This window comes from Lissotriton helveticus, chromosome 5_1 (assembly GCF_964261635.1).
Source record: "Lissotriton helveticus chromosome 5_1, aLisHel1.1, whole genome shotgun sequence".
NCBI lineage: Eukaryota > Metazoa > Chordata > Amphibia > Caudata > Salamandridae > Lissotriton > Lissotriton helveticus.
The window spans coordinates 1,024,846,060-1,024,865,710 of NC_136065.1; the positions used below are offsets into that span (position 1 = coordinate 1,024,846,060).

General features: G+C 44.1%; 1 protein-coding gene across 1 annotated transcript; it reads right to left on the bottom strand.

The window, feature by feature from the left end:
• Nucleotides 1-205: 205 nt before the first annotated feature.
• Nucleotides 206-6,985, bottom strand: NKX2-3 (NK2 homeobox 3). The gene is made up of 2 exons (XM_078643556.1): nt 6,482-6,985; nt 206-2,517 (listed from the first exon to the last, which is right to left on the bottom strand). The coding sequence occupies exons 1-2, from the start codon at nt 6,801-6,803 to the stop codon at nt 1,895-1,897; spliced, it is 945 nt and encodes a 314-aa protein (XP_078499682.1). The 5' UTR covers nt 6,804-6,985; the 3' UTR covers nt 206-1,894.
• Between the last annotated feature and the right edge of the window lie 12,666 nt (nt 6,986-19,651).

Consider the following 19,651-nt stretch of genomic DNA (forward strand, 5'->3'; position numbering starts at 1 on the left):
GAGGGAATGTGATTACACAAATTGTTGAAATTGTTACAGACTTTTTTTAAAAAACGAGGCAACTGCCTCAAAGGGTCTGTCAATGGCACTTCATTCTTCTGCTGCTGCTGTAGCCCGTTCATTGGTAACTACAGAGGCGTGTATTTATGAGTTCCAACAAATCAATTAGAAACAAGATTGTTGAGGTACAGATTTAAAAAAAAAAAAATGTACATGTTATTATTCTTTCCATAACGAATCGTGGTGCGTGCTTTCTGTGTTAGATTGTTGTATTAATGAGAAACAAACTATAACATATGTGCCTGTATATACACATAAAGAGAGTTTCACGTATACGTGTGCAGGTATCTGCACTCATGCCTCATACAAGCGAGGGTTCAACGAGTGCACTACTTTCACCGTGCATGAGGCAGATTATGCGGTAAAATATTGCATTAACTTTAATTTCCGGGACTCGGAGATTCGCAATCACGTAGAATACATTAATCTATTGCGCCTTCATATTTATTTATTGATGACGACTTTTTCTACTTTTCCTTTTAACAAAAATGTACTTAACTTTATTAACATTATTCGTGAAAGTTCTATTCACTGTAGTGAAGCAATCCGTTCACAGGTGCTGTGGACGGTGCGTTCACAATAATGTGAACATAGGACTTATTTCTGTAGTTGTGGACTTCTGAGACAATAACATTTGGGCCGCGGCCTAGCGATTCCCGAGTCAGTAAAGAGCAATGCATCGTGTGCAGGGACAGGGGCGCTGGTCACAAGAGGGGAGGGTGCTGGAGTGTGCAAGGTGAAACAAAATGGCTCCGGAAATGGTACGGGTAGGGAAGGTAGGGGGAGAAGTCTCACTGTCTCAGGTGAGCGACTGGTGTCTATAGCACAGCTCACAGAAGCAGCAAACATGCCCTTTCTGCTCCTTTCAGTTTGGAGGGGAGAGAAGGCGGGAACTGGAAACTTTGCTACTGAATAATGATATTTACCTGAATGCACCCCCCCCCCATCCCCACACACACGCACACAACCCTACAACCATCCCAGGCAGAGGGACGCTGCTCCTTCGCTGCACCATTACCCGTGGTGTCACCTGGTGCTGAAGCGTTCTTTAGTCACCAATCCCCTTTCACCTTACAAAAAGCTATGCCTCCATATGACGTGGAAACCAGGCCGTGCCTTGATATACTTTATTTTCAGTCGTTCGTGAAACACGGACTTCCTTGTTTCGCTTTTACTGTTAATACATCCGGTAGATACAGCGTGCGGTTACTTAGGTAAAACATTACACTCTATTGACAATGTGGGACCCTTGTTTTGCGGTTGTGAAGCTTCCTAAATTGCTGGAGGACACAGAAATCGTTCAGTGCGTCGTTTCCAACTCCCACAAACCCAAGGCCAGCCAAGATGTGCTGTGCAGCTTTCCGTTCCTCGAGCACACTCCCGGCGCTGCTTGCTGGCACACGCATCGTGCGACCTTGGCATGTTTTGCTGACACCTTTCGTTTTTTTTGGTTTCACAATACCAAAATGCGTTCTGATTTGTCTTCATGCAGAATGTTCCTTACATTCATATATATTTATTTATATATACTCTCTTTATATATATATATATATATAATTCGGTTGCATATGTGCTATAGATATGCAGTAGTGGCTGTGCTCGAGGCAGTCCTCATACTTGTGGCAGTCACGCCTGGGGGCGCTGCAGTCTCGCTCGCTCTCCCCTCTCTCTTGCCCGCCTCAAGCAGTCTCTTTCCTTCCTTGAGGCTGGGGAGGGGGAGCGCTGGGTTGCCACTGCACCTCTCTCTGTCCGCAGTGTGGGGCTGTCACTCCCCGCACGGGGCTGGGGCAGGTTCAATGAAGGTACGCCCAGGAGGGGCCTGGGCTGCAGTGTCCTACCAGGCCCGGATGCCCTGCAGAGTCCCCTGGCAGGGCGGCACGGAGGCCCCTTGGTGGCCCTGCTGCTGCGCGGCAGTGTTCAGGTTGCCCATGTTCATGAAGGTGCCCCCCGCGCTGCCCTGCGCCCCCGGGAGGCTGGAGTAGTTGCAGCTGTAGTTGCTGTTGTACTGGGGGCTGCTGCTGTAGCTGTAGGCCGGGTAGGTGTTGTAGGAGTAGGGGCTGCCCCCCACGGTGTAGGCCGCGCTGTAGCTCTGGGAGCCCCCGAGGCAGGGCTTGCCGTCCCGCACCAGCACGGGCACGGCCACCCTGCGGGGCGGGGGCGGGTGGGGGTGGCCCCCCAGCTCCAGGGACTTGTCCTGCCGCTGCCGCTTGCACTTGTAGCGCCGGTTCTGGAACCAGATCTTGACCTGCGTGGAGGTGAGCTTGAGGCTGCTGGCCAGGTGCTCCCGCTCCGGCGCCGAGAGGTAGCGCTGCGCCTTGAACCTGCGCTCCAGCTCGAAGACCTGCGCCTGGGAGAAGAGCACACGGGGCTTCCGCCGGCTGCGCTGCTGCTTCGGCCGCTCCAGCTCCTCTGGCCGCAGCTCCTCGCCCTCCTCGGACTTCTTCAGGAAGCAGAGCTCTGCGGAGAAGCAAGAGAGGGCGGTTAACGTTAACGATCCGCAAGACACGGCGCACAGGGCGCAGACACTAGCACACAGCGCAGCAGCATCGCTTCAGCAATCAGGGTCTGTCTGCGCCTGGCTGCCCCCCCCCCCCCCCCCGCCCCCATGCAGGGAGCACTCACCCAGCCACAAGCAGTCTAACCCAGCTCTCTACCCAAGGGGACGTCTCACTGAGAGCATCCTAGCTGAGCGCTCACACACGGATCCGGGCGACTCGGGACATTGTAGCCGGGCTCTCGCTCGCCTGGGGTCACTCACCTAAACCAGGGAAGCTCTTGCTGGGCCACTAGCTGTCTGTGGGTGCTCCAGCCGAACTGTCTGAGGGCTAGCTAGGGGCTGCCTAGGCTAAATGAGACCTCACCTGCGTGCGAACATCCTTCATGAGGCCTCTCTGATTGGCATCAGGAACTTTCTAGTCTAGTGATTTTCGAACAGAGCCTGACTAGGCCGGGGTCGGATTTACGCCTCTCAAGACTACAGACAGTCTATCTGAGCCTCCGCCCGGCTAGAGATATTGTATCAGAGTCCCCGTGCAGCAAGGAGCCCTCGACCTCTAAGGATGCCCTCGGTGGACGCTCAGGCGGCAAGGGGTGTTCTTACTGGACCGTCACCGACTAGCGACAGCATTATTCCGACAGAGCTCCCCCCCATGGGCTAGGGGCATTCGAACAGGGCCACTACTCGACTAGAGACATGGCTCTCACCCGCATAAGGCATTCTAGCTGCATCCTTTTAAAATGGCAAATGGGAACAGCGTGTGGCATAAAGGCCAGAGCTGCCTACTCAGGGAGGGGTGACCGAGTTCGAATCTCGGCGCCGGCTCAACATCCTGTGATTCTGGCCAAACCACTTAATCTCCCTGTGCCTACACAAAAAGTAAAACATAAATATGTCCTTGTGAAATGTAACTGGCGTTCATGTAAAGCGCATCGGTTCGAGGACGCGCTATATAAAACTACAACACAACGAACAAAAAGGCTTCTGCAGGGCTAAGGGGCGACACAAACGTTTTGGAGAGCGACCCAAAACTTTACAAGGGACCACGACAACAAGGAAAGATTAAAAAATGGTGGACGATTAAAAAATATATATTAACTCCTACTCGGGACACTCATCTCACGCCTAAACATTTATACTCGGAGGTGCTAGTGTAAACAAAAGACACAAAACAATAGCTTCTATATGTATATATAAACGTAAGCACTCACGATATAATATATATATATATATATATATATATATATATATATATATATATATACGCACGATATGTATCGTGTGTGCATGTATATATAAATATATTTACGAGGATGCTTGGAAAAAATTCAAGTATTCACGCACTTGTTAAATTAAACCCCAAGCGCCTGTTAAATATGCCCTGCCACTGTATACCTTGCGCAGACATTCATGGTTTTATATAAACACATATTTGTGTGAGAAGAGTTATTAATATTTTCTTGCACAAAATGGACTCTCAACAGTATTGTAATTGTTATTTTGAAATGATTTCAAAGTCCCGCACTAGCACCAGAGAGCGCAAACTGGCCTTTCTTCTAATCAACTCCACGAAGCTGCTGTACGCAAGAAGTGCATCTTGTGCCTGTAACAGCGAACAGACCATCTATCGGCACTTTTATGCGAGTAGATGAACATGCAATTTACCTATGAAAATAGGGCCCGCGTGACAGGCATGGAACTAACACTCTCTCCCCTCACATAACCAAACATCGTGGCTGCCATTTGCATTCACACCAAGGTGTGGTAAAGGGTCTATTACTGTACATGACGCGATCCGAAGATCCCACGGGTCAAGGGCTATCGCGAGCCGGCTGCACACTGTTGATCCACCTTTAACCCTTGCACCCCCGGAGCTGCCCTCTAGGCTCTCCGCGCGTTTGTCCAACAGCGTTTACCCTTTTCACTCGTCAGTTGTCCCCCTGCTGATTACATGCCGTTTCTAATCGATATTAATGACGTTAACAGCATACGCGTACACGCGACCTTCACACTTCTACAAGGCTATCAATATGCCATTCTTCTCAAGAACTGGTTTGATGAACCATTTTTATATTATTTTAATCGCCTTTAGATATTTCTCTTAAATCATGACACTTTCGGTTCTCTCTAATTTCCAGCAGAGTAACTTTGTTCAGGGTTTATGACGCTGGCATGTGTCAGTAAATAGCGCCCACGAGAAAAGTGAACAAGACTTCTGGTGTGAACTTAAAATGTGTATTTATCTTTCACGAACAGTAAATGTACCAGGATAGCTCAGATCCAAGGCTTGGATTTTTCTTTAACATGTTTATTCAGTATCAGTTAGTTGGAGAGATCTCTACAATTTGAATGGATTATCAAAATGGAAAATGCATCTCTTTTCACCCCATCCTTTGTTGCGGCTGCTAACCTCTAGCGAGAAAAGGGAAACTATGTGGTATGAACCGCAACACGCCTAAATAACAGGCGGTGTGAAGGGGATTATTAAAGTTATTGCCGTTTCCCATCGTTAATTAAGGCCGCTGCACCGGGAGACAACCTCCTCTTCCAGTTTTAAATAAATACATCGAAGCGCACACGGGAATAGACAGAAGCAGGCACACACAAAAACATAGACTCAGTTACCTCAAAAATAGAAAGAAACGAACACACATCGAAGCGTGCAAGCAAAGAGAAACACGCAGACACACAGGAACATACCATCACCCCCCCAAAACAAGACATAAACAAACACACATTGAAGTTTGCACGAAACAGAGCATACAGACAATACGCAGACACACAGAAAAGTACAATCACCCAAAGAGAGAGAAAGAGAAACAAACACACATTGAAGTAGGCACGGAAACAGAAACACAGACACCACAAAGACATACAGAAAGATACAAACAAAACATCCAAAAACATAGACAGAAACTGATCTGGACAATCAGGAGTACGTATAGAAACAAGTATATGAACACAAACGCACCGCAATATATATATATATATATATATATATATATATATATATATATATATATATATATATATATATATATATATATATATACTGAAAGAAACACCACAAAAACAGATGAAGTACCAAGATACAATGCGGCGCGCACCTATACACACACACCCATAAAACACTTAAAGAAACACACACCTGTAAAGACATACACAGAGAAATATACTCAGATACACACGTAACCCGAGGCAAGCAGAGAAGCATACAGACACAGAAAGAAAAGTGCACGCACATTTATCGAGATACACAAACACACCGAAATAAAGAAATACAGACGGAAACAAAGCAAAAGGCGCGCGAACACACACACGCAGAAGCATGTATGTGAAATAACCCACGGCACCGCTGCCAAGTTTAGAAAGTTCAAATGAGGGGCAGTGGGAGCCGACGTGAGTGGCATGTTCCGACTCCCGGGGGTAATGCACTGGTCGTAAAAAGTTTTTAAGGAGGACAGGGAACATACATCACAATTTGCCACCATTAGCTCAAAAATCCCTCCCTATCGCCGGGAAGACGTCCATTCCATGCCTGGAGACATATTTCTGCGCTTGCTTGTTCTGTCAGTAGAGAGCATAGTGCAGTCATTCTCCGCTGCTAATCGCTGAGGCTTTGACAACTTGTGTGTGTCTTTCCTTATGCCTCCCCTGCCTGAGAACCCACATTATGGAAGAATGCATCAGAGGCAGAGACGGGACTGCAGGGGCCCATTTTCTTATTTTGGAGGTCGGGAATATGTGAAACAAGTTGCAAAGTTTCACCACATTAGCGGTATAATGAGCAATATTTCAAATTTGTGGCTTCCGAAGGCACGAGCACTGTCATAACAATTTGCTAAACTTGTTGCCCTGCGCTTGTTCACTCCCCGGGGAAGCTGCCCATGTGTGTGCAGCTCCTTCCCACACACATTTACTCACTGTGCGCCTCCTCGTCGTCCTCGTCCTCCTCCTCCTCCTTGGGCTGGCAGGTGCCCCCCAGGGCCGCGTGGCTGACCATGTACCTCCGGGGAGAGGCGCCCCCCTCCCTGTCGGGCACCAGGTAGGGCAGCTTGTCGTCCCCCTCCTCCGAGAAGCTGGAGCTCTCCCCGGCCAGCATGCAGGAGGAGGGCTGGAAGAGGGGCCCCAGCTCATGGTGCAGGTGGTGGTGGTGCGGGGGCCCCGGGTGCTGCTGCTGCTGCTCCAGGTTCAGAATGTCCTTGACAGAGAAAGGTGTGGAAGTGACTGGGCTCGGTAACATCATCAGGACAGGAGGAAAAAAAAGTTAATTGCCAGAAACCAAATAATCGATAAATCTCGAGAAGAGGAGGGGGAGCAGGCGCTCCCTGCCGCCGTGCAGGGTGATAAACGATGGACGAGGTCCTGCTCCTGTCTAAACCGCCTCCATTTGCCCGCAGCGCGGCGTCTGGGTTTTGTTACAGCGCGCGGCGCCGGGGCTAGTAACGAGGCGGCTGCAGGAGCCGGGGAGCGCTCGAGGGGGTGACGTCACGGCAGAGGGGCTGCCGGGAGGCGGAGCCAGCACGCGCTCGCTTGCCGCGAGCGAGTGTCCGCGCGAGGCCACGCCCTTCGGCCGCGGCTACCGCCTCTCGCAGCTGGAGTTTCACAGAGCTGCTCGGGGCGCTGAAGGAAGCGTCCCAAGAGGGGGGAGTTCAGCTCTCTTGTCGGGAGGTTCCAACAGTAGCACCTATCGTTCGGTTGCTTGTTTCTGGTTCAGAGCAGTGCTTTAAATGGGCGGGTACGGTCCGGTACGGAGTACCTGCACATTTTTTCTATTTTGAGAGGGAGAGCACCGGCACTTCTCAAGAGAAATGCTATACTTTTAATGGGAGAGTACCAGCACTTCTCAGAAACAAGCAGGTACTCTGTCACAGAGTACCTGCACTTCTATTTTTCCATTTCAAGCACTGGTTCAGAGGGAACCAGGTCTAGAGTGGTGGGTCAGACTCTTCCTATTAAAGCAGGGCCAAGCCAGGTTTGCACAGGGTGGTTTGTCTGCAGAGGGCAATACAAAGATGGAATGGAATGCAGTCTTGAGTAATTGCCAATGGTTGAGATTAATTCAGGTATGGCACCCTTTACATTTTCTTTACCTCTGTCTGAATCTCCCCTGGAGTGCAGAACCTATCTCATCTGTCTGAGGGGGTTACTGAAGAATAGCACTCAAAAGAATGTTTCGGTCCATTGTGTGCTCATTTGCGTTTCAATTTTGTATGGGTTTATTTGAAAGTTTTTCCCTTGTTCTTTTGGGGAATATGAAGGATACAACTTGCTCACTTTCAAAAAGGACCTTCAGCAAAAGCATGATTAGTCGAAATTATTCACTTGTGGCATAGAGCCACTGTTCCTTCACTACCAGAAATCTAACTCCCCCATACTCCTTACCTCAGCAGCTAAGACACATCTCCAACCACAGAGGGTTCAGGAAGGAAGTCAAGACTTGGCTTTTTACTCGATAGGACAATGGTCAGCGCATATCTCAGTTACCCTGCACAGCGCCAAGACGCCTCGGCATTAGTGCGCTTTACAAATACCATCACTCACTCACTCACTCATCCAAGTTAAGGTTCCCACCTGTCTCTGTCAGCATGATGTTATTTTTCCTTTTACAGGCCTGTCACTTTCACATAATTGTAACCAGTTATGTTAGTTCATTTGATTCAATGAAGGAAAACAAAGACTTTAGCTCCTGGAGTTTATTGGTTTTTCTAAAATAAGGCCTGGAACAGGAAATTCCTACTACCCACTGTTCTATAATTCTCTCAATAAAAACAGTTCACCAATTGTTATCTCAGATATCACCTGTGTCAGGAAATGTGTCAAAATGTAACATGTAACACGTCATTTTTTAGCGTTGAAAAATTACCCATTTTGGTTATATTGGTAGTTTCAGAATGTCAGCATAGGCTTCGCTGCCCAGGCAAACCTACCGAGTGGTGTGATTTGTGTGGATTCCATTACATTTTCATGCCCTGCAAACCTAAACTTAGGCTAAACTCATATATTTTCCTTGCATTTCTGTGTGGGAAAGCTCCGGAATCTGTTGGGATCCACATATTTTCTACCACCAAGCTTTCTCACACTTTTCCTGACAAAAAATATACACCATGTGTGGTTGTGCCTTATGTCCGAAACAGCAACTGGTCAGAAGTTGAACCATATGAAATCAAGGTGGTATCAATGAATTGTTAACATTGTTGCAGTATTGGTTCATTCTAGTGATGTGCACTGCATCAACTTACACATGCAAGACAGCATTTCCAACAAGATAAGCTCAGGAACGGAAGATGGTAAGATTTTGGCCATTGGCTTGAATTGTCGAGATTTCTGTCACATAAATATGGAACAAATTGCCTTTTCTGACCCATACTTTAATGTCTGCATGACGTTTTGAGTAAGAAAACATGTTGGGACTCAAGCACGCCACAGACCACTGTTTCCCTGGGTCTCTAGGTTTCAAAATAGCCCATGGTGGGTAGGGTTCCCTGGTCACCGGCTGACCATCAAATAGTGCATTCACCATTACAAGTGAGAGGAGGTTAGGCACAGTGCCTCAACAAGCTGTCCACACACCTTCTTTTTTATAAAAAGAAAATCCATGGTGTCTAAGTGGTTAAATGCCTTCCCTTCCCCCCGGGGCAACAGAAAAAGACTGCTTGTGGCCATGTAGTGGTAGGCGTCAAGCAGAATGCCCGGGCGGACTGTCACCACTCCTTTTTTTAAACAATATTTCACTGGTTTTTAAGGGCCTGATTTAGAGTTTGGCAGGCAGGTTATTTAATCACAAATGTGACAGATAGCTCATCCCCATCTTACAAATACCTTCTATCCTTCTATCCTAAGGCACATCTTAGAACCTGTCTGCCAAACTGTAAATCAGGTCTTAAGTGGGCTTTCTGCCCCACCCCAGGCTGGTCAGAAAGAGAGTTGTCGATTTATGATTGAAGTCAGGTGTCTGATCAGGCAGCCTCACACCTTCTATATTAATTTATATTATTTTCCTGGTTTCTAAGTAGGGTTTTGACCTCCCCCCCGTGTAGTTATTGAAACCAAAAGCCTGGGTATGCAGCCCTCACCCCTTCTCTTTATTTACAGTATTTCCCTGGGGTCAAAATGAGCTTTCTGATCCAGTGGAGAGGTAAATTAAAAAAAAATGTTCCCTAGCATCTAAGAGGTTTTATTCTCCCCCCCCCCCTTGTGGGTTCTTGGTGTAAAAAGACTGTTGTACCATTTTTAGATGAGCCTGCCAGGCTAATTTTACTTAGTCCACCCACACTCTTATGTTTAACACTATTTCCTGTTGTAGTTCTAGTCTTTATCTCCATTGCTCCTTCCCCATTGGCTGTTTCTTTACGTCACTTGGAATGCTCATAAAGTATTTATATTACGTAACCACATTCCTCTCGGTTGGTTTCTAGACTCTGCGCAGTCTACCTCTTATGTCACCACAGGCTCGTATTATTAAATAGAAACAGAAACATCACAGTTTTGTGTCTTCAGTGAATGTCACTACAATTGGCGAGGAGGGACGGGATGCGAGCCTTCTGGACGAGCTTGTGGCAGAGAGACCAGTTCAAGTTTCCAGTACAATATTAAGAGGCAAGTGCTCACTACTAATTCATTTTTCGGTAGTGTCTCTCTATATTAAAATATTCTTTTCTTCATTGATTTGAGCCCAGTGAAGTTCTGATGAAGTTACTTCTTCTGACCAACTTTCGTCGTGTTTGAAGATATTTACTGTGTTTGGCGATCGGCAAATGTAAAGTCGTCTTCAAAGATGTTCTAGGACCTTAGTCAGGCAAGTAACTTATACTTTTGTCTTGACGGGTTCTTTTCACAAATACAAATTTCTTCTGCGAATCTGTTTTCACAGTGTATGAGGAAACGCCGCTAAGAGTTCGGTTCCAAGTCTGCAACTGTTAATTTCGCCGCAACTGTCATTTCCATTAGTTGACAGTTAAGTCAGTCAGCTGTGGCAACACACGTCAGGTTAGCGGCAACAGGTGTTGAGCATACTGCGCTGTGACGTCATCAGCGTGAGTTACGCGACGCCATTTTGTGCCGCAAATGTAATTGAATTCGTGTTTTACAACTTCTGACTGAAGGTAATTCAGGATAATACGAAGTTAAATTTTGTTTTAACTATTCCTTAAGCCAAACAAGTATTCTACATTAAGTGTTGTCCATCATTAACATCCGAGGAAGACAAAGTGTTTTAATCTTAAAAAGGATTGTTTGTGATGACTGTTCCGACGCTTAAGGAAATACAATTCCGATTGTCAATCTTCCTTTAATATGTAGCGCTCTTAGTTCAGAAAGCACATACCAGTATTCAGATACTATTTGGCACTGAAATTATTTATTGTGCAGCGTTAGCTTAGTAAATTCAATTCAGTTTTGTTGGCAGTGTACAGTTCCTTCACAATGCTAGAAAACAAGAGTTGCTGATAAGAAAATAGTATATTGTCAAGTATTTACATATTATTTACCGGCTATTTTTATATTTTTTCAATATGTTTTTGAGTTCATTTGATATTACAGAGGTATCCTATGTTACAGAGTCACTATTTAGTTAAATATAAAACAAGAATTTACAGATTGTAAACAATACATTATGGCCAGTGAGCCAAATTTTTCTACACCTGCCTTCTTTCTCAATGAGCCTGGTAAACCGGTCATGAAATGGCGAAATTGGTATAGGGCTTTTGAAAATTATTTAGTTGCTATAAATGATAAAAAGTTCGACCCTGAGAGGAAGAAGGCAAATCTTTTTGGACTGTTAGGTGTTGCTGGCCAAGAAATATTTGACAGTTTGCCTGAATACCAACCTGCCCCTGGACAATTCATTCCCCTGGACGAATTTCAAGAAGCTGTCAAGAGATTAGAGAATCAATTCGATGAGGAAGAGAATATTATGGTGGGCACACACCGGTTTGTTAAAAGAAAGCAAACTGAATCGGAAACAGTTTAAGAGTTTTAGCTACGAAATGCGACTTCAAGGATATGGTCGATGAGTATATTCGCGATCAATTTGTGTTCCATTGTTTCGAACGTAAAATTCAAGAACGTTTACTTGCTTGCAAAAGACCTTCACTTTCAGAAGTTATTGATATAGCCAAAGGCATAGAGCGTCATTAGAGGGTTCAAAAGAATTAGGCAGAGTCCATAATACTACTTCTAATGTTTGTGTTGTACAAGATAGAAAAAAGAAAGATGCAGTTTCAAGTAATAAGCTCAAAACAAAGTACAAATCTAACGATTCTCAATCTGTATGTTTTAGATGTGGTTCACGTAATCACAAAGCTGACTTTATGGGGTGTCCAGCTCAAGGTAAGAAGTGTACACGATGTCAGAAGGTAGGGCATTTTGCTAGTGTGTGTGGTAACTTTGGTCAGAAATGCTTTTACAAAGCAAGAGTGAGTAATGTCGAAGATTTCGATGAAGAAATGTGTTCAAACATTATTTTAACTCTTGGCGACACAACTACAGATGTCAAGGGTCCTTTGGGTATAGCTCACGTGGGTGATGTGGAACTACACATTATGGCTGATTTCGGTTCTCCGATAACCATTATTTCAGACAAAAAGTATGTACAACATTGGCCGAATAAAGGGTTATTGTCATCTGATGTTAACTCCAAAGCGTTTGGTGAATTTGACATCAATATGTTTGGGTATTTTGAGGATGTATTGAATATCAAGGGAAGATGTGTAAGTACCAAAATTTATGTGGCCGAAAGAGGCAGAAATATTGTTGGATGGAGGGATCTGGCCAAGTTAAAGATAATTCTAAAACCAGGTGCCGAAGATCCGATTGTTCTTGATGATGGTTTTGTGTCTGTTATTTCTGTCCCTTCAGTACCATCTAATGATGATGGAATTTCGTCCATTTTAAGTAAGTATAATACCTTGTTTGAAGATCGCATAGGGTGCGTCAAAGGTTTTGTTCACAAAATCATACTTAAGAAGGATGCCATACCTGTTCGCCATAAAGTCAGGCCATTACCTTTATCAGTTAGGGAAGATTTGCAGTTATTACTCGATAAACTCATCGAAGAAAATGTAATTGAACCAGCTGATTCGGCTGAGTGGATTTCCGGAATTGCTTTGATTAAAAAGAAAAGTGGATAATTCCGCTTATGTGCGGATCTGAGATCTTTGAACAGAAATATTTTAGTGGACTGCTTTCCCCTACCTAAAATTCAAGACATTTTGGCTGCCACAGCAGGTTCAGAATATTTTTCGCTCATAGATCTCAAATCAGCTTACCATCAAGTTAGATTAGATGAAGACTCTAAAGATTTGACTACGTTCATTACCCCGTTAGGTACATTTAGGTACATATGTTTACCTTTTGGCCTAGCATCTTCTGCTAGTGTTTTTCAGAAATTGATGGAAAACATGTTTGGTGGTATGAAAGGCGTCCAAAATTTCAGGACGATATCCTCATTCTTGCCAAAGCTGTGGAAGAACACAACTGTATTTTGGATGCAGTTCTTGGTAAGTTGCAACAAAGAGGCATGACGGTATCTAAAAGCAAATGTGAATTCCTAAAAACTGAATTAGAATATTTGGGTCATATCTTAAGCGGAGAAGGTATCAAACCAAAATTACATTTGGTGAAAGCAATAGCTGACGCCCCTAAACCAGAAGAAAAAGACTCTTTGAGGTCATTTCTTGGCCTCAGTGAATATTATTCACGGTTTATAGAAAATTATTCCAATATTGTTGAACCGTTAAGAGTCCTTCTACGCAAGGGGCAACAATTTATATGGGAAGAACTACATGATCAGTCCTTTTCTCAGATCAAAAAAGCTATCTTGAATGCTCCCACTTTAAAACCTTTTGACAATAATGGTTCAAATATCATAACTGTTGATGCCAGTTCTATCGGAATAGGTGCGGTGTTTACTCAGAAAGTAGGTAAACATCTTCATACTGTTGCTTTCATTTCTCGAAGATTGAGTGATACTGAAAAAAACTATAGCACCATAGAAAGAGAAGCCATCGCATGCGTATGGGCTGTAGAAAAATTAAAAATGTATTTATGGGGCAAGAATTTTGAGCTGATCACTGATCATAAACCTCTTACCTTTATGTTTGATGGTTATGGTAGGGGAAATGGTAAAGCTTCAGCCAGGTTGGTACGACTACTTGCAAAGCTTCAAGAATACAATTTTTCTATTAGGCATATTTCAGGTAAAAATAACATTCGGGCTGATTTTCTTTCCCGGTTGCCCACAGACAATTGTGAGTCTACAACAATGGATGAGACAGAGTGTGTAGTTTCTAATGTAGAAATGTTACAAGACTCACATAGTGTTATTTCAGAAAGCGAATGGAGCAAAGCTATGGAAAATGATTCTGTGTTAAAAAAAGGTTATTTTGTACATGTCCACTTCGTGGCCCCCTGTACGTAGTTTACCTCCAGATCTTAATTTTTTTTTGCATGTATCTGATGAATTGAAAGTAGTCCATGGATTTCTCTTGATAGGTGATTTACTTGTTCCTCCTACCAAAATTAGATATCAGATAATATCCAATGCTCATAGTTCTCATTTAGGTTCCACCATGACTAAAAGAAAAATGAAGGATCATTATTGGTGGCCAGGATTGGACCTTGATGTAAATTTGCATGTTGACAAATGTGACATTTGTATTAGAGCAGATAAGCATTGGAAACCTCGTGTACAAGAGATGCAACTTGTTTCCATTCCAAAATCTTCTTGGTACAAGATTGCCATTGATATGGCAGGACCCTTTCAGATTTTAGAACAGGACTCAAAATTTGTGATTGCTATTAGCGACTACTACAGCAAATGGATATACCACAAATTTGTACATAAAATTGATTCTGATACTGTTATTGACTTTTTAAAGTCTTGCTTTACTATTGAAGGAAGTCCCAGAGTTATTGTTTATGACAATGGCAAGCAACTAACTTCCAACAAAATGACTGATTTTCTAAACCAACATGGGGTTCGGCAAGAGAAAACCCCCCTCTACTCACCTAAGTCCAACGGTCAAAGCGAAAGAGTCAATCGATTTATTAAGGAGGGCATTCAATTGGCAGTGGCTTCCAGACTACCGGTTAAGGATTTTATTCAAGAAAGAGTTTTTGCTTACAACACTACACCTAACAATGTTACTGGATTTTCTCGTTTCTTTCTAATGAGAGGGAGAAGAGATGACTATGACTTTGTTCCAGAGTTCATTTCTTTTGAGAACTGTCCTCCGTCTACAGTAGCTATAAATGATCATCAGTTGCAAGTTAGGCAAAACATCATTGATGGCCAGTTGAAAAATAAGATTTATCATGACAAAGTACACCGGGCTGTTAACAGAGTTTTTCAAAGGAGAATGGGCCCTTGTCAAAAAACCAAATCTCCAGCTCAAGGGCAAGTCTAAGTATTTCGATCCTGAAGAAGTCATTGATGTCTCTGACAGTACAAATCGCCTCAAAAATCTTGGATGGCGTAACAAAACTGATGCCATAAAGTTGAGGAAAGATCAAGCCGAGTTATGGTACAGTGGAAAAGGTGATCTTTCACTATTGGGAAGTGAATTTTCTTGGCTTGATAAATATTCAGGAGAAAGCAGTAATGGTTCAAATAATTATAGCCTCAGTGCTAGTGACTTCAAGGGTACATGCAGTAGAGACTGTGAAAGTTCTAGTACATGTGTAAAAGCTGATGTAAACACAGAAAGGGAGGCAGGTAATGAGACAGATACAAGAAATAGTGATACCTGTGATTCTGTTCCCAAACAAGTTATTCCTGCACCCACGTAGTCGTGCAGCAGTTCTGCAAGTTTTCATGGAGGGTACTTGTACTAGATTTGGCAGATTAGCTAAATTTCCTAAAGCTCTTAAAGAATATGTATTGCATTAAGTGTTTCAGCTTTTAGGAAGGGAGATGTTGTATTTCTAGTCTTTATCTCCATTTCTCCTTCCCCATTGGCTGTTTCTTTACGTCACTTGGAATGCTCATAAAGTATTTATATTACGCCACCACATTCCTCTCGGTTGGTTTCTAGACTCTGCGTAGTCTACCTCTTATCTCACCACAGGCTCGTATTAATAAATAGAAACAGAAACATCACAGTTTTGTGTCTTCAGTTATTGTCACTACATTTCCCTTGCCTCTAAGTGGGTTGTTTGTCTCCGGGCAGATTGGGGATAAATCACACCACTCTGTATGTCTCCAGGGGACCTAATGACGGTTCTCACATTTTTAAGGATCAGGCCCATTATGCCTTTTTCCTGGGTGGGCCACCCATACCCCTTCACTTTCACTCTCTCTTTTTTAAACAATATTTCCCTGGTGTCTAATTGGGTTGGTTTTCTGTCTTCCTAGGGTTGGGCAGGTAGATTGGAGAAAAAAACAATCTGTCTCCAGGCGATGGAAGAAAGACACTGGAGGCCTGTAGGGGTTCAGGATAAGGCCTGTCTCTTGGCAGACCACTCCCATCAATGTTTTCTTAATTATTCCCTGTAGTTTAAGTGATAGATTTGGGATACATCCCCTAATCTGCTCACTGGTGGGGTAGAAAGACTATTGTAACACTTTAGGCTTGAAGTTCAGGCCCATTATCTAGGCTGGCCTCCCTGCCACTTCATTGTTTTTCATATCCCTGTTGTCTAAATGACTTTTCTGTCCCCAGGGTGAGGGCAGATTGGGGATAATGTCCAAGTGTACCCTCCAGGGAGGCAGAGGCATTTTAGGAGTCATTCTTATCAGGCATGTTACTAGGTGCCCCCCATCTCTCTTTTTGTTTAAAAATAGTTCCCTAAAGTCTAAGTGGGCTTTCTGCCACCCCATGGGGCATAGTTTGGGGGTAAACCGACCAATATATCCCCAGGTGAGGGCAGAAAGAATGTTGTGGCCCTTTCAGGGTTGGGGGTCTTCCAATGCCTGGGTGAACCACCCCTCCACAAAATTGTTTTATATTTCCTGGTGTCCGAGAGCTTTCTATCCACTGTGGGGCCGATTTGGTTTAAATCCCTCAATCTGTTCTTTAGAGGGACAGAAAAACAATGGTGGCCCATTAGGGATGGAGTTCAGGTACATTTTCTGGGCAGCCCTCCCATCTCTTAAAAAATATATTTACTATGCGTCTGGTGGGCAGATAAACCGTAACTCCCCTCCTCCCCCAATCTGCCCCTTGTTGGCAGAAAGATTGTTGTTGCCATTTAGGGTTGGTGATTAGGTCCAATGCCTTGGACAGGCAGCCTCACCCCTATATTCTGATCTCAAATTGGACTTTCTGCCCTCTGGGAAGGTAGATTTGAGTAAACATCATATCAACACTTCTGGGGTGGTGGGAGAAAGACTTTTGTGGTGCTTTAATGGTTGGGTGGTCAGGCTTGATGTCTGGGCAGGCCAGCTTACCTCTTCTTTTTAGGTCAAGTCTAGGCAGAGGATGTGCTGCTCTGCGAGACATGCTGTATCTGGAATAGGGGCTTCAAGCACCTTCCATCTTTTCCATTGGCTCCTGCTTTATAAATGCCTACTTTTGCTTTGTCAGTATGATTAATTAGTCCCGCCGCTTGGTCTTTCGGACCCTCCCAGGGGACTGCCCCTGTTACATGTGAGCTTACTTTTTATTTTTTATTTTGGGTTTCTTTGGGCACACTCTTTTATTTATTGTTTACCTCAGCTCATTTATCAACGCAGCGCCTCATGTTTCCCATAGCATTTGCCTTTTTAAAAAATGTGGGATTTTGTTTGTGCACGTGCGTTTACCTGATTCTGTATGCATGTTATTGTGCTGCATGGCTAAATACTAAATGTATGCTTCTGTTCATGTACACGCGTTTACCCGAGGTCTGCTGCGGAGGGACACAGTGGGTATCGCACTTTCCATGTTTTTAAACTTCCAAAGCATCTGTTGTTAATTCTTCACAGAGCACTTCACTCTATCTGCTTTGTTTAGCCTATTTGTTTACATTCATGACCACCACTCCATATGTGGCGGTGCTTGACTCATGCGTCTAACCGGATTGTTTTCACTTTCACCTATGTACATCAAGTCTCCTTATTATACTCATTATAAAGTACAGTGTAGAATCGGGATTACACCATCTTTGTTTCAGACACAAGACGGGCTATTGAACGTCAGTAGCGGCCCGTGATGGGAGTACTGCTGGGTGCTGACGTGGGGTGGGGGAGGGGCCGGGTGGGGGGGTAGTAAACTACAGATTACGGCCGATTAGTGGTAAGTAAACATATAAATAAATAAAACAAATTTTGTTGCACGCGCTGCATTGCTCAGCAGCACTCCCACCACGGGCCGCTACTGTTGAACGTACTGTTAGAATGAATTTTACTTGCCATGTTGAGCATTTACATTCATTTCACCGTATATATTTGCCACAAATGTTCTTATATTTTATAGTTATAGCCACACCGTAAGGGGTGTTTCACAGGCGCATTTCCATGCTGGGTCTCAGTCACATGTGTTCGGTGATAAACACCGCACAATTACATTATTGTTCCTTTCAAATACTGCCCTTTGGATGCGCTTGAAATATGCTCCACTAAAGTCTAAACAAATTGTCATGTGCCTCTCTGTATATCTGGGGTTTCTTATGTTTTCTTATGATCACAAAATCAGGTGGCTAAATATCTCCCCCGGATTTACTTTGAATTGTGTGATAACATTGTGTCGAAAAAAGTTATTCTCACCTACAATGCATTAAATTCAGACCAGATTTGTAACCTCTCGCCGGCAGAGAGTCTTTCTTTAAAATGCAAACCCGGAAACAATATGCACAGTATGTTTTCTATGTTTATACATCACTATGGTCCTTTTTCTATGTTGTATATGCACTTTAAATGGTGATCACTAATGGTGAAATGTTGGCTTGTGAAGAAGATCTTTTGATCGAAAAGCGTTGCCAATAATACTTATCATTTACATTGAACCTGGAGTGCGAGTCCTTTTTCCTGGTGAGGGAAGTGCTCAAACGTGAATTTTCTTGGATCTACAGCCGGGATCCGACACCCGTAACTCGTACCGACCCTGAGTGGAGCGGAGCTGGTTCTTGTCGGAAATTTTACTCATATATATATATATATATATATATATATATATATATATATATATATATATATTTATGTATATGTATGTATATATTTAATTTACAGGAAAAGATGACTGCACTCGCGAGGGGTTAAATCCAAGACGGATTTATTTCACACAGAAGTAACAAAGATCAAGACGCGTTTCGGTGGTACGCCTTCGTCAGTCACATGTATGTATGTGTATATATATATATATCCACAATTTTGCCCAACAGCTTAAGGACGCACTCCACAACAGCGAGTCTTCAAGACGATTTATTCAGGGGAACCATCACTGACAAGCCTGCATTGCTGTACCTAACCGGTTTCGGAGCCCCTAGCTCCTTTCTCAAATGTGTGCGCTGTCAACCAACGGATTTTCAGGCATTATCACAAGGCAGCATGCTGAGTCCTTTTCAACCCTCCAGTGGATCCTTAATACCTTCTCTGAGGTGAGTTTGCCGACCGCTTAGCATGCTGGTACATGTAGTTTATTTTCGCCGTAATTCTAACCTTCCAGTAGGTTCCGTTGTGAAGGCAGTCATTTATGCATATTTTCTGGCCCTCCAGTGGGCCCCAGACATTTGAGTGATGGTTTATTTCTTCCCCTGCTGTGCTGTTACTGGACTCGCCCAAGTTTGAGCCCGACAGACTCTTTACAGTTTCAATGGCGGTGCGATGCTTCGCGGCTTGGACGTGCCGCGTAAAATGTTTCCACAATTTTGCCCAACAGCTTAAGGACGCACTCCACAACAGCGAGTCTTCAAGACGATTTATTCAGGGGAACCATCACTGACAAGCCTGTATTGCTGTACCTAACCGGTTTCGGAGCCCCTAGCTCCTTTCTCAAAGGTGTGCGCTGTCAACCAACAGATTTCCAGGCATTATCACAAGGCAGCATGCTGAGTCCTTTTCAACCCTCCAGTGGGTCCTTAATACCTTCTCTCAGGTGAGTTTGCCGACCACTTAGCATGCTGGTACATGTAGTTTATTTTCACCGTAATTCTAACCTTCCAGTAGGTTCCGTTGTG